Below are 15,943 nucleotides of genomic sequence, written 5' to 3'. Positions count from 1 at the left end.
TAAACCAACGATGTCGGACGATTTTGAAGTTGAAGATGGAGTGTTTTTTCGTAAAGAGAGTTTGTATTCGTCCTCGCACGTTCACTTGGGGCGGGGCTTCCGTCTACGTCTGGGGTGACCTTTTTCGACATGATTGCTCAATCCTTGGCGCGTCGTAGAGCAGCGCGAGATGAGCAATTTAGGTTAAAAAGTATATAACTTTTTTTTTTTTACTTTAAATGACCGAGCCGTTTGGCTAGATAAGATCCTATTCCTCGTCTGGGATTGCGCAGAGCCTCTGAAGCCCTTCGAAGCGCTTTGAAACTGCATGGATTTGGACTTTCAACATTTTGTTTGCAATGGAAGTCTATGATGGGGAGAAAAATCCTGGAATGTTTTCCTCCAAAAAATGTATTTCTTTTCGACTGAAGAAAGAAAGACAAGAACATCTTGGATGAGATGGGGGTGAGTAAATTATCAGGAAATTTTCATTTTGAAGTCAACTCATCCTTTAATTGATGTCAGAAATATCAATTCTAAGCACATGAATGATCAAGTTGTGGGAAAGTTGTGATGTTGGATTTGATACATTGTGGAAACCGAAAACACTGAGCTATAATATAGAAGAGATAGATAGATAGATAGATAGATAGATAGATAGATAGATAGATAGATAGATAGATAGATAGATAGATAGATAGATAGATAGATAGATAGATAGATAGATAGATAGATAGATAGATAGATAGATAGATAGATAGATAGATAGATAGATAGATAGATAGATAGATAGATAGATAGATAGATCAATTAGCGGAAAGCAAGTCTGTCAAAAATTATGTTAATCACTCAGCTTTCATAGTTTGCAGTTGTGATATTTTGAATTCAGATGTAGCTATTTGGGTTTATTGTTCACAAAACAGTATAATTTTGTTTAGGCCGACTTGAATATGTGACATTTTGTAATAACAAACACCTGACTCTGAGGAACAAGTTGCTTTTGAAGGCAGCACAACTCCCAGATTTTATTGTATTAATCATTCTTCTCCTTGTTTTTGATCCAGGTTCCTGTAGCACATTGCTTCGGTCCCGCTGGTCAGAAGAAGAGGTTCTGCTGTGTTTGCCGGAAGCATCTGGAAGGCAGTTCGGCTCTGCGCTGTGAAGGTGTGTGTGTGTGTGTGTGTGTGTGAGTGAAGAAAGGTGTTATGAGATTTATTTTAAACGGCATAATGGCGTCAGGATGTTTTTGCCCCACTAATGAATAAAAACACCTAATTTAAGAGCACTGTTCACATGACATGAGCTGACATATTTTGCCACAAACAGCTGCAAAGTCAGAATAAACAAAGTGTTGATGAAACCCTAAACTCATTTGGGGGTCATATGACAATTTTTTTTTTCACTGGCAGAATTGATGCATTTGATGCAAATTTGTCATTTAGTTCAAATAGGTAATTTAGGGATAGTTCATGCAATGGAAGTCAATGAGCACCACAACTGTTTGATCAGCAACATTCTTCAGAATATGTTCTACAGAAGAAAGGTTTGGAACAACATGAGGAAAGAAATTGTATTTTTGGTTGAACTATCTCTTTATGTGTGTAGTAGCAAAAACAGTTAATCCGTAGGGTCAGACAGGGGGTGGAAAATGTACACATTCAATTAAATAACAGAGTGTCTATTTACACTGAGTGCAAATAGCCTGCCCTGTTGGCAGACACTATTTACACTAACTCCGTAGTATTAGTGTATTATTAAATAACCGTTAGGTACTTTAATTCCAAAGTGTTTATCGGGTAGGATTTGGGGTAGTTGCAGGGATGGCTTTATTGTCCCAATAAGGTGGAATGTATTTAATAAATATAATAATTTACACTCATATGTTATTATTGCATACTGGTTAATCATGTACTAAAATACTGAGGTGCAGATAGTATCAAACTACTGTTTACACTTATTGCAAAGAAAATGTGCTATTTTCACTTAGTGTAAATAGAATCTATCGTTATTTGTGCAAATAGATGCACTTAGTGCAAATACTTTCTGCCTTAAATTAAAGTCTTGACTCAGAATTGATCTAGGAAAATAACCAAAATTGTTAGAAAGCTGTATGAAATGGCCTTTTTGAAGTCTGTCAGCTGCTGTGGGCTAAATATATTTCCATTGCTGATGCACATTAATATGGTTTGCTGTTCAGGCTGATTTCTTTTGCTAGTTTTAGAGAGGTTTTGGGCACTGTACGGCTGACCAACTAAACCAGCTCCACAACAGCTCAGCTAGATGCAAACAAGCTTAAAGGGGCTATATGTATGAATTTTCATGCTTTTTAATTGCCAATGTGTGAACCGCTTGTAACCAAACTTAAAAAACGAGGCCCTCCCCGACTTTTTTGCCAGGAAAATCAAAAGGATGTGACATTTTACACTCGCTTTTCCGTTCAATGACACATGAAATAAATGCTTATGTTAAGGATTATGCCGAAAGAGCCATTCTGTACTGTAATACCAGTGTGTCATGCAAAGAAATGGGATTATTTCAAACTATAGTCTCATATAGTCTATATATTCTCAAATATACTTTATAATCAAACTATCATAGCAGTGTAATTTCAATGACCTCATCTGTCGACATGAGGCCGGTGGATTGCAGAGCTTGTGCAAACATATCCACATGGCTGCTCACTGCTATTATTTTTGTTGTGTGATGACGCACATATTTACATATTCTTCTAAACGGAGCTCTCAGCAGCATGGATGTTTGTTAACAGTAAATCACTGCAAAGGTATTTTCAACTTCTTTTTACTTGACCAAAACGAAAAAGAACTTCGCCGTGTGTATATCGGGGCTTTGATTCACGTTAAGTCTCGTTACGTTACGTGTGAAACTAGGTACAGATAGAGTTGTTTTTCTGCAGTGTTGTGGTTATCTTCAGCACTCAAAATATCTTTTCCCGTATTTTAATAATCAGGCTCTCTCAGTGTTTCTCCCCAAACACTTGGCAGTTATTGCTCATTTGTCTGTGCTGGCTGTTCCTGTTTGGAAAGCTGCTGTTGCTATGGAAATGGCAGAATGGCCTTTTGCAGTGGGCTGAATTCTAAGAACCGAGCTGAAAAGAAAAACATCACACTCCAACTCTGTCTTTCTATCTCTCTTCCTCTCGCATACAAAAGGCACAAATGAAGCTCACAAGAAAAGCCTGTCTTTAATTCCCACACCCGCTCAAAGAGTTGATACAATAATATAAATGAAGTGGCTTTTTCCTCTATCAGGCCTTTAACACTTCACAGGCAGTACTAATAGTGCCTGCACTAATAACATGAAAATACCAACTGTTTTACCTCAGATGCTCGCTTAGTGGATATATCACATAAAGCATCTCCATATTCTTTTAATAACCTTACCTCACATGTCTTTCAGTGTGTGAGCTACACGTCCACAGCGACTGTGCCCCGTTCAGCGTAAGCGATTGCCGTTTCTGCCACCAAGATGGAGGGCAAGACATTGTGAGTATGAGAACTAGGACTGCACCATCTCCTCCTGTTTCTACTGATATGTTAACCTGACATTTAAAGGAACATGCCAAATTTTTGGGACTTTAGCTTATTCACCATATCCCCCAGAGTTAGATAAGTCAATACATACCATTTTCATCTCAGTGCGTGCAATAACTCTATCTGACGCACACACCGCTAGCCTAGCTTAGCACAAAGACTGGAGGTAAACGGCTCCAGCTAGCCTACTGCTCAATAAGTGACAAAATAACAACAACATTTTCCTATTTACATGTTGTGATGTGTATAGTTACATCGTATACTAAGACTGACGGACAATGAAAAGTTGCGATTTTCTAGACCGATATGTCTAGGATAGCTATACTCTATATAGAGCTATACACTCATTCCTGTGTAATAATCAAGGAAATTTGTGCTGTACCATGGGTGCAGCAGCACAATGATATTACACAGCGCCTGAAAATAGGCTGACTTCCGTCAACAAAACCAACGTGACAACCTGCTTGTACAGAGAGTGCGCTGGGGACTATTTTCAGGTGCTGTGTAATATCACTGCACCGCTGAACCCATGATACGGCAGCAAAGTTCCTTGATTACTACGCAGGAATGAGAGTATAGTTCTTAGACATATCGGTCTAGAAAATCGTAACTTTTAATTTTCCGTCTGCCTTAGAACACGATGTAACTATACACATCACAACCATAGACTTTAAAAAAATATTCATGACGTCACCCAAAGGGTTCTGATGAGCAGTTTTGAAGCGTAAAGTAGGGACGAGCTGTCCGTTGCCATCTTGGCAGCGCGTCATCACGCGTCACTCCCGGATAATAGAAAATGGGCAAAAAGGCGGGACTTGGGCGGAGCTGAAGTGACGCAATGACTAACAAACAGCAGATAAAGTGGCCACGCCCTTAATTATGCAGAACTTTAAGGCTTTATATAATGTGAGTTCTAGTGAGTTATAAAAAAAATGCACCCCCCTCACAGTTGTCATGAAGGGCAAAATTAGCTATATAGACCAAAACCACAATTTGTACCAGGCTGTAAACATGTTTTATTCTGCTGTAAATTTGGGCATTTTAACATGGGGCTCAATGAGATTCTGCTCCCTTCTGGAGCCTGTCCCTAGTGGCCAGTCGATGAATTGCAGTTTGTCACTTCCATATTGGCTTCAAGAGAAACTGCGGGAGGTTGCCGCTTGATCACAACATGTAAATAGGAAAATGTTGGCGTTATTTTGTCACTTATTGAGCAGTAGGCTAGCTGGAGCCGTTAATCGCCAGTCTTTGTCCTAAGCTAGGCTAACATTAGTACTGATTGTCAGAAGCTTTTTTTCACACTTGAAATGTTGTCATTTGGTAGATTTTAATGACATTAGTACTGATTAATACTACATTATTACACTACATGTAGCCTACTTACTGTTATTTGTTTACACAAAAATTCCAATCGGAATGAGCATCCCTGTGCCCTACTCACTCTGAAGGGCAAAACTTCACCATATATGATTCAATTACTTCCTGAAGTGAACATCATATGTTCCCTTTGATAACGGACCTGTGGAAGGGCCCTTTTTGAAGGAATTCAGTTATCCCTTCAAATGTCATCAGGAAGGCACTCCTTTCGCACCTTCAAGGTTGCAAAAACGTTGTTTGGAATTCGCCTAATGTTATTGTTTTCCACGCGCTTGGGAGTTTTGCCTTCGGAGGCTGCATTCCAAAGTAGGAATGCATCAAGGCACCTCTGAATCCAATGTTTGCTTCTTCCTTTCAACTGAGATACCTTCATCTGGTTGCCTTTTGAAGGTAGCATCGATGTATCCATCGCTGCCTTTGATATCCCACAATCCTGTGCAGTCCATTCCATGACATTTGAGCTAAAAAATTAAGATGGCTTCTGAAAGTTGTGGTTGGTGGTCAGTTTGTGTGCAAATGTACTTTTTTGGCCAACATTTTCCACTAGCCAGAAATAACTATTGTAGTAATTAAATATTTGCTTGGTTATTACCAACAATTTGTTGTATATCATTAAACCATTATGCTACCTCACAAGGTACCCTCCTTCGTGCACAAACGCTGTCTGCAAAGTCATTGCCTTATAGGGCAGTGAGGCAACAAATCAGCTGCCCTTCTACTTAGAATTATATAATTCGATAATTTCTAAATGTAGATCAAACTCTATCGGATGGAAATGATTGGTTGATAAGAATGTCCCCAACAGAAAGCATAACTAGGATGTTAATCCAGGAGCCTGGGAAAATCACATAGCTGCATTATTGCTCTTAATTGTGTTATTGGCCACATGGCTTTTCCTAACCCATCATCCCCTCCTGCTCTGATAGGACACTTACCGGCACCACTGGCGGGAGGGCAACATGTCCTCAGGTGCCCGCTGTGAGGTCTGCCGTCGCACATGCAGCTCCTCAGACGTCCTGGCTGGCATGAGATGTGAGTGGTGTGGCGTTACGGTAAGTTTTCGCGTCTCCTTTTTACAGTGCACCCAAACTTTACTTGTCTTTGCATTCAGCGCTTTCAGTTTGCCTGTTGTCGGCTGTATTCATCACACAAAAAGCTTCATTATTTAGTTATAAGAATGAAGGTGAGTGGGCTCTTAGGCTGTCGTGTTTCGCAAAGAATCGATCAATTATTTAACAGGTGCAATGTGGGATGCAGCTCCTGTCAGCACTCACACAATTGTTCTCGGTCAAAGTTGAATACGGGGAAAAAAAATGTCTAGTAAGCTTGCTCTGTTTTTATTCCTCTGTCATCTTGGCAGTGGCTATTTTTTTCTGTTGCCTGGCCTAGTTTGCTGGTTTTGATTATAGGTGGTTGCTGCATTACCTTTTGTTCCAAAACCAATCAAGCTTCCTCCATACATAACATTTTAAGGCATCAAAAGGTAGGCAACCTAATTATGTTGCCTCTTAAGATGTTTCTTTTTTCAGAGCCTAAGATCCCAACATCTCTTATATTTTTCGCAGAGAAGGCAATCCCAGAATGCATTACTCTGGCCTGAAATGAAAAATTAATTCCAAGATGGCAGATGAATGATGCAAGAGAAATGTTGATCGTGATGCATTAAACAATAATACAATCAAAATGAAATAAAAATCAATGAAATAGTTTTAAATAGTTAAATAGTTCATTTTACCCACAATTTGTGATGGAAATACAGTAATGTAAACAGAAATATTTTGAAATATTTCAATTTTAAATAACAGTTTTCTATTTTACTTACCCTCATGTCGTTCGACACCCGTAAGAAAAGATCTTCTGAACACAAATTAAGATATTTTAGTTGAAATCCGATGGCTCAGAAAGGCCACCATTGGCACAATGCACTCACACTCTCAAGACCCATAAAAGGTATTAAAGACGCCGTTACAAAGTCCATCTCACTAAAGTGGTTCTACAATAACTTTATGAAGCAACGAGAATAGTTTTTGTGCACAAAAACCTAAATAACGACTTATATAGTGATGACCGATTTCAAAACACAGCATCATGATTCAGCTTCGAAGCGTTATGAATCAGTGAGTCGATTCAGTGGTTTGGATCGCCAAAGTCACACCATTTCAGCAGTTTGGCGGTTTGACACGCGATCCAAATCATGATTCGACTCGCTGATTCATAACGCTTCGAAGCTTCATGATGCTGTGTTTTGAAATCGGTCATCACTATACAAGTCATTATTTCGTTTTTTTTGCGCACAAAAACTATTCTCATCGCTTCATAAAGTTATTGCAGAACCACTGTAGTGAGATGGACTTTGGTACCTTTTAAGGGTCTTGAGAGTGTAGTGCATTATGCCAATGGAGGCCTTTCTGAGCCATCGGATTTCAACTAAAATATCTTGATTTGTGTTCCGAAGACGAACGGAGGTCTTGCGGGTGTCGCACGACATGAGGGGAAGTCATTAATGACAGAATTTTCATTTTTGGGTGAACTAACCCTTTAACTAGTTATTGGCTGTTTATTAGTGCTTATAAAGCACATATTAATACCTTATTCTGCATGACCATATTCTACATCCCTTAATCCTTCCCGATTCCTACCAAATCCCTAAACTGAACAACTATCTTACTAACTATTAATAAGCAGCAATCAGGAGTTTGAGGCAAAAGTTGTAGTTAACAGTTAGTTAATAGTGAGAATTGGACCCTAATCTAAAGTGTGACCGAAAGTTCAAAATAATAGCATTTATTTTAAATGGTTTTCTAACATTATACGTGTCTTTAGTATCACATTTGATCAATGTAATGCTGAATAAAAGCGAAAGAGAAAAATCGTACTCAGCCCAAATTTTTTAAAGATGGTTTATAATATATGCTTGTTGTTATGTTGCTGCTTGTTCCTATTGTGAACAAGTGCCTATATTTAAATCAGCTGAGTCAGTCACTTTCACTAATTGTATGGCCATGTTCCAAATCACTCACTTATGAGTTTCCATTTCAGTTAGGATGCTGACTTAGAAGTCACTTGCCCGGCGTACATATGCAATGATGCAGGTTTTGCAAGAGAGCCACTTTGTCAATGCAATTACATACTGTACCAATGGCTCACTCTCTACCTTTTTCCCGCATTGTTTTATTTAGCTCCAGGGTGATAAAATGCTCTACAATGCACTCCAGCTACCACAGCATTTCCCTTCTGAACTCTAGCATCCATTCCATTCCATCCCCTCCCCAGCTCTCAAGTTTTTCAGCGTGTAATGTAGGTTAGTAGATGATGTAAGCAGTACTGCCTGAGCAAAATTATTTTTGAGGACAGAGGCTTTAGGGTAAATGCATGAAATGGCTGTTTGCAGCTCTAATACTTTGAAAGCACAAACCTCTAGGATTTAAAGGGATTTTGAGAACAAAGACACAAGTAGAGGACTTATACACACAGACTGTAGCTTTCTTTTATTTTTAGTCGGGGTGGTGTGATCTAGTGGTCAAAGGACTGGTAACCAAAAGGTTGTTGGTTGAAACCATGCAGAGGTCAATCCATGAATTGTAGACCACCTGCATGCCACCTAACTGCTGGTTAATATAGCATACTTAATACAGGAACAATCTCGCTATATGTTGCTTTGGATAAATAAATGAACCATCTGCTGTCATTATTATTTGAAAAATTGCAGCTGTCATAAAGCTGTACTATAGCTTGTGAGCTTTTGGCTCGACAGCTTATCTGTGTTTATACGTTTGCAGGCACATGCGTCATGTTACATAATCATGTCCCCGGAGTGCAGCCTGGGACGACTGCGGAACATGATTCTTCACCCCAGCTGCGTGTGGATCTGCTCGCGGAACTTCAGCAAGATGCACTGTTACAGAATCTCCGAAAATTCCCAGCACTGCGAGATGGGTAATGCCTAGACACTCTCACATTCTCACTGAAATCTGAGCGGACACCTTAAAATTAAAGGAATGTTCTGATTCACAGCATGTTCTGTGCACAGCGTCTGTTCATATGCTGTTCATTAGCGCAGGCAATCTTTTTGACTTGTTCATCAAGGTGGTAAAAACAAGCACAAAATGTGTTTGCACTTAATTATAGGCTTTGGGGTCCCAAGAAAATATAATAATGATAATAATGATGATGATAATAATAATGGGAAAAGTTTCTTGATTACAGAATCACCATACTAGAATGAATTAGCTTTGAATGAGAAAATGCAGCTTTGCTATCACAGGAATAAATTACATTTTAAAATATATTTAAACAGAAAACTATGGAAGCTTGTTTTTGCCACAGAATAAAAATGATAATAAATAAGATTAAAGAATAACAAAGGTTTTCTCACAATTCTGACTTTAAAGGGTATAAAGGGTTTATATCTCACAATTCTGCCTTTATTGCTCAGAAATGTTATAAAGTCAGAATTGTAATAACTCACAATTCTAAAAAAACAAACAAACAAACAAAAAAAAAATCCCCTCAGAGTAGGACTATCTAACTTGCAAAGACTGCGAGAAAAAAAAAGGTCATAATTGCGAGTTATAAAGCCAGAATTGCAAGATATAACCTTGCAATGCGAGAAAAAAAAGGGGCAATTATCTTTTAAATTGTTTTATTCCGTGACAGAAACAAGCTTCCATAGAAAACAGTTGTTTTAAAGTATAATAATTAGTGCTGGGCAAATTAACGCGTTAACGCGGGCGATTCATTTTTTCAGTTTAACGCATTAAAAACGCAATTAACGCAGCGTCCGTTTTTTTATCCATTTTGGCCCAGCGTTACATTATATGATCACGCTCTTATTCATGTAAATGCTTTTAAATCATCTGTGCAAGAAGACACAAGAGAATGTGCTGTATGTTAATGTCACGTCTGTGTGGGTGCGTCTCAGTCAGCTCATTGAGGGACACCCTGACACACACACACAGACAGACTCACGTCAGTCTCGTGCACACACCGAGTTCTCTTTTGCTTTTGAACAAAAAAATAACAACAACACAGAGAATTTTGCCAAAACGCCAGTTTTGTTGACTATTCTCATATTAGGAGTCTTACATTAGTTAAATAACGTCTTAAATGAACTCGTGAGAAAATGACATGAGCGGGACAGCACGTCAGATCCGCGTCATGTTCGGCAGCAGCCGATCTTAAAGTGACCCGGCACTGATGATGTCTGTCATTAATGTTCATCAAAGAACAATGGGAACAGATACAATGTTACACTCTAAAAAAATGCTGGGTTCAAAATAACCCAAGTTGGGTTGAAACTGGACTAAAGGCCTGTTCACACCGGGACGATTTTCGCGCACGTTTATTGCCGACATTTAACGCCTCGTGACTAAACACTGGGCACCAATGTGAGTGTGCACACCGACGCGTAAAACGCCAGCCGTAAAAGCGTCATTTAAAAAAAACTGCCTCGGGTTCATTTTTTTATTTTGACGCGGCGCGTTAAAAACTGGCCGACCAATGAGATCCGCCAGTTTGTTCACGTGCCTGGAGCTGCTGAAGTGACAGTAAAACACAACTTGGTGGCGCTCAAGCACAAAATCGGTCTTGCCGAGCACACATTGATACGACGAAGAAGTAGTAAGTAGACAAAGAAGAAGATGGGCTGCTAATGCTGCTTGCCAGTTAGCAAAAAGTGTGTGAATGGTTTTGGCCATAGACATAATATATCTATGGTTTTGGCAAGCACGTAAATACTGTCTCTCTTCTTCTTCTGTGTGACAAGCGAGTGTCAGAAGCGTAAAGTGCCGCAGCACCACCTTGTGTACCGGGAGCGCATCTACTGAATGTGCACGTTCACTCGGCGCATCGCCAGTGAAAATCGCTTGGGTGTGAATATCGCGTGCGATATTCGTCCCGGTGTGTACAGGCCTTAAAGGTCCCATGGCATGGCATTTTTCTATTATTTTATAGTGTTTCCTGAGGTGTACTTATATTGTTAGTATGATTTTTACATCATAAAATGTCATAATTTAGAAATAAAAGGCATTTTTTCTATACTGCTGTTTGCCCTGTGGCTGACTGCCCTGCTTCAAGAGGCGTGTCTGCTGTGAGACTTCAGGAAAAACGCCCACTGTTGTGATTGGCTGACATCTTTGCATTTTAAATGAGCGGAGGGGGCGTGGTTTAACGAGGCACGAGCAGGCACGAGTCTGCCAGAGACAGATGGACCTGTGTTCACTTCACATCAGTTCTCTCAGCATGTCTCAGTTCAGGGTGAACTGTTGTAGTTACTAGAATATACTTCAGGTTATTAGTTTATTTCTAGTCAGAGGGGCTGTCACTCATGTCAGAAAGTTAGTAAATTATGGATCAGCGCTGACTCGAGACGCGAACCGTTTAGAACGATTCAGTCCGATTTGGTGAACTGGTTCGGTTCACTAAAAAGAACCGATTCAAAAGAATGATTCGTTCGCGAACAGGACATCACGGAGACGGAGCGATTGCTAACAAAGTTATTTATAGTAACTACTGAGTTATGAGAGCGTTGTCTGTCAGCGCGAGTTTATTGTGTTTGTATCTGAGAGTTCTGAATAAACACGAGTCCCAGTCACACCGAGTCCTCTTCATCATTATTCTACCAACTTTGTAACACATGCAATGTACCATTACAGCGAGATGAACGAGTTAGTAAGTTTGATTAAAGCATTATTTCTAGATATGTTCCAATCATATGAATAGCGTCAGTGATGCGCATTGAGTAACTTACACAGCGCAAACAAAGACACAACAGCAGTAATCGAATGTAATCCAGTTTATTGTGGGGAAAGCTGGCTAGCCTAGCCCAGATACCCTCACGCTTACCCCCCTTCTGCTTAATCTCACGCCGCGTTTGGTGCCTCCGCTGTGGGCCAGATGCAGTACTGGGGGTCGGGGATGTTGAAGGCCGAGCTTCGGCGTGTGTGAGGTTTATCTCTAAAGATGTTACTGCTGATGTTAAACAGAAAAGACTGTATGCACATTTTAGAACAGATAGACGCGACGAGGACGTACAAAACACTGACTCACAAGATAGAAAACACGAAAACACCGTTCTGTCGGGAGAGAGAGAAGCCGCAGCGTGTGCACGAATAATAAATAATTAGCTACACATCAGAAATCAATGATCACAGATCAGAAGGAACTGAAGAAAGACTTCTGTTTTCATTTGTACATCCAAACACTGAGAAACTGCCAGTTCACTCGTTCACAAGTAACGTTAATGATCTCGAGTGTTTGCATGGGCGTGGCAGATTCTCTGGGCGGGGGAAAGGGAGGAAACCGTGCCTGCTTGGACGTCAAACCAGGAGGCTTCAGGATTGGCTAGTCTGGCCTGTCATTTTCTCAAAGGCAGAGAGAGACAGCCAGAACTCGGGTTTACACCGATCAACATTTCTATCCACTTGGGGACAATATTCAGGCTAGGGGAACTCATATTAATGTTGAAATACCTCATAAAATGAAAATTTCATGCCATGGGACCTTTAACCCAGCAATTGGGTTGTTTTAACCCAACAATTGGGTTGTTATAACCCAGCGGTTGGGTTAAATGTCTGCTTAAAACAACCCAATTGCTGGGTTAAAACAACAAAATCGCTGGTTTAAAACAACCCAATTGCTGGGTTAGTCCATTTTCAACCCAACTTGGGTTATTTTGAACCCAGCATTTTTTAGAGTGTAGCTTTAATGATGATTAATCTATCTTTCATTTATTATTTATGCAGTTTAGAAAGGTGTTGATAACTTTATTCAATTTGGGTTGACTAAACTGGGAAATTATATATTTTTATATATTTTTTTTAACCTGGTAGACTATGTCTAACAGGGAAGGCCATGGGTAAATATAACATTTATTATAATGGGTTTATGTAAAGATTGTTTTAAGTTCAATTAAATTAAAAGTTGTTATTTTTTAAAGCCTAATAAATTTTGAAATTGGGAGCTTTCAGTTATTCTGTAATGTAACGTCATTAATGTTTCATAGAGACATTAGTATCAGTGATACTGGCCTTCATTCATAAAAAGATGCCATTACAAAATATGCTGTCTTTAAATTGTTTCTTGATTCATTTGGAGAGTAACTGAAATTATTACAATAACAAAATATTAAAAACTCCCCAAAAATATTTTTTACTTGCGATTAATCATGAATAATTACAGAAAATGTTTTGATTAATTCGTTTTTTTTTTCACAGCACAGATTCACAGCACTAATAATAATATTTCACAGTATTACTGTTTTCACTGTGTTTTTGATCAAATAAATGCAGCCTTGGTGAACATTTAAATGTCTTTCAAAAACATGGGAAAACATTATTTCTGACTATGCACACTACTGTTCAAAAGTCAAAAGTTGTCCAAATTATCCTTTTCGTTGTGGAACTCTAGACAGATTTTTTTGTCTTTATGGTATCCCTGCATGTCATGTGAAACTTTATAAGTTATTGGATACTTTATACTTTACTTAGTTATTGTTATTGGATACTTTATAAGTTACTTGATATAACTTTGCACAGTTTATCAATCAAGTCTTATGATTACACCCATAATTGGCAAGTCTGGTGGCTATACTTTAGAAATGTTGTGTTTTATATCCTGCTGCAGTACCCTATAGATTTCCATTTTAAGTGCATTACTGAACATGATTTTGGCTTGTTTTTACAAACTAGGAGGCATGTCACAATTATTTTCTTCGGTACTCGACTGCGTGTCACCGATGTATTGAACTTGTATTAAACCCGGAACATTTCTTCAATGTCAATGAGCACAATAATCCTGTTCTGTTTTAATGACCGTTTTCTACCATTAAATGTGTAAGCCTTGAAAATGAGATGGTTGGGGAATTGCACATTTTAAATGTAGTCCTATAATTCATCCTATTCACCTTTGAATATCAAATAACATGATCACATGTCTGGAAATGCTCATAGAGAAGTGTGTTTTTTCCAGATAACCTGGATGATGACGATACTCAGAGTCCAGTAGCATCAAAGGAGACTCAGTCCACGGGATCACCTGACACGGGTACAAACCTAGCCAACAATTACATAATGGCTAATGGTAATCACCCTTGTGCTCAAGGAAATCTTCCATCTTTTGGCCTACAGGTAAACAGACGCTGAAAGTTTTCGATGGTGACGATGCAGCCAAGCGCAATCAGTTTCGTTTGGTTTCAATCCCTCGAATAATCAAGAATGAGGAAGTGGTGGTGAGATGTTTTTTCCCTGATCAGATTTCACCCGAATTACAATGTAATACTTAAACAATGTACAGAAAACATCAAGTGTTAAAGGGGTCATGAATTGAGAAATCAACTTTCCCTTGAGCTTTTGATTTATAAAAGGTCATCTTAATATAAGAATATCCTGTAAGTTTCAGAGCTGAAAATTTCCTTGTTAGTCAAAGAAAAGCTTTTACTGACACCAGGCCCAGCAAACGATCGATCTGCGGATGTTCTTACCAGTGACGTCAATGTGCAGTGAAACGCCGCCTCAAGACAAACGCCTGGTTCTGTAGCCCCGCCCACCGACTCGTGCCTGACATGTTATAGATAAATAACATAGGCCTACGTGGAGCTAAACCGGATCGAACTTCCAAAGCAATAAACATGCCATAAGCTTCTTTCGGATTCCAGTATTAGCAATGCATGGTTGAACTTTATTTTTAATGAAGATCCAGCTCACCTAGGGAAGACATTGCGCATTTGTTCGCTTCATTTCACCGGATTCGTTTGTAAACCAGAGACTGGATTTGCAGACAGGACGAGATAAAAAAATTATGCTGTGGCTTCTGGATCTGACAGGAATCTAACTAAACATAGTTTCCACGCTGTCACAGGCTGGAGTATCTTTTGTATTTGAGGTGTTGTTGGTTCATTGTGCTGCGATTCGTGGTCAGACTAAGATGGGACAGGGCTCGCAAAGTCTGACGTCCCGGGGCTAATGACGGGCTATCTTAAATAGTGAAATAACATTCCTTTCGTGATGTGCGTTGTTCACTCTCTTGACTGGTAATTTGAAGGAAAATACAATCGCGGAAGTTTTGAACATGCTGATTTGTCTGCAGTGAGGCTTGTGCGTGTGTGTGTGTGTTAGTAATGCATGGTTCGCGGTTATATCCACGACCGGGCCGGCCAAGTAATAAAAAATAACATCACAATTAATCGCGGGTGGATGAGAGAGAAATCATTGGGTTTCTTTTATAAAGACATTTTGCGAGCCCTGTGGGTGGTTGCTGTTTCTCCACTTTGGAAGTTTTCAAAACAATTCCCCAAGTGTAATGACGGGGGAGCCGAAGCTCATTATAATATGCCAAACTGTTATCCAATCATAGCAGTGGGCGTTTACTTCCAAGTCTTCAATGCGGCATGGCCATAAAAACCGAGCGCTCCAGGAGCTAGGCTCAAAACTAGGGTAGAAAATAGCCTATTACTTATTCATTATGATGTTTTTGAATGTAAAAACCACGCAAACGTCATCAGCTGACCTCAGACAACAGTATACATTTTTTTAAAAAGTCAGTTCATGACCCCTTTAAATAAAGATCATGCTTGAACAACACTCAAACTTTATTGTCAGTGTGATCCTGTTGTTTCTGATTTCCTGTCCTGACAGGAAGCAGCACTCAGAGCATTCTACATACCAGATGAGCCGCAGGATTATGAGCTACAGAGTTACGGCCAACAGGGAATGTTTACAGATGACATCATCAACCGTAACGGCACCCCAGACAACAAGCCCGTTTTTAAGGACACCGTGTCTGATTCCTGGGTGCTCAGAGCAAAACTCAGAGAAACCGAGGTGGTGAAGATTTACCCCAGCTGGCTCAAGTGAGTTTTTAGTGCATTATGTTGTGCCATTTTGTTTAGTGTTGTCTGACTGCCATAAATATATAGATTTACAAGGAAGTGTACAAGAATGTAGAGGAAACGCATTCTTTAAAGCAATGTAACAGGTTCAATTCAAGTTCTGTCAAAACCACCTGTGGCATGGTGTTTAAAGTCAACATTAAACAGTGTC

At 39.4% G+C, this 15,943-nt stretch overlaps 1 protein-coding gene across 1 annotated transcript in view; it reads left to right on the top strand.

The window, feature by feature from the left end:
• Positions 1-15,943, top strand: part of dgkq (diacylglycerol kinase theta) — a 55,235-nt gene that overhangs the window by 23,203 nt on the left and 16,089 nt on the right. The window contains exons 3-9 of the mRNA XM_079838750.1: positions 1,044-1,143; positions 3,397-3,482; positions 5,834-5,959; positions 8,687-8,843; positions 13,875-13,949; positions 14,033-14,133; positions 15,539-15,753. Of these exons, the coding sequence (XP_079694876.1) occupies positions 1,044-1,143; positions 3,397-3,482; positions 5,834-5,959; positions 8,687-8,843; positions 13,875-13,949; positions 14,033-14,133; positions 15,539-15,753 (860 nt within the window). The remainder of the gene's footprint in view (positions 1-1,043; positions 1,144-3,396; positions 3,483-5,833; positions 5,960-8,686; positions 8,844-13,874; positions 13,950-14,032; positions 14,134-15,538; positions 15,754-15,943) is intronic.

This window comes from Gobio gobio (assembly GCF_949357685.1).
Source record: "Gobio gobio genome assembly, chromosome: 16".
NCBI classification, from domain to species: domain Eukaryota; kingdom Metazoa; phylum Chordata; class Actinopteri; order Cypriniformes; family Gobionidae; genus Gobio; species Gobio gobio.
Note: the sequence above shows the minus strand (reverse complement) of the source record. Positions and strands in the feature narration are given on the sequence as shown.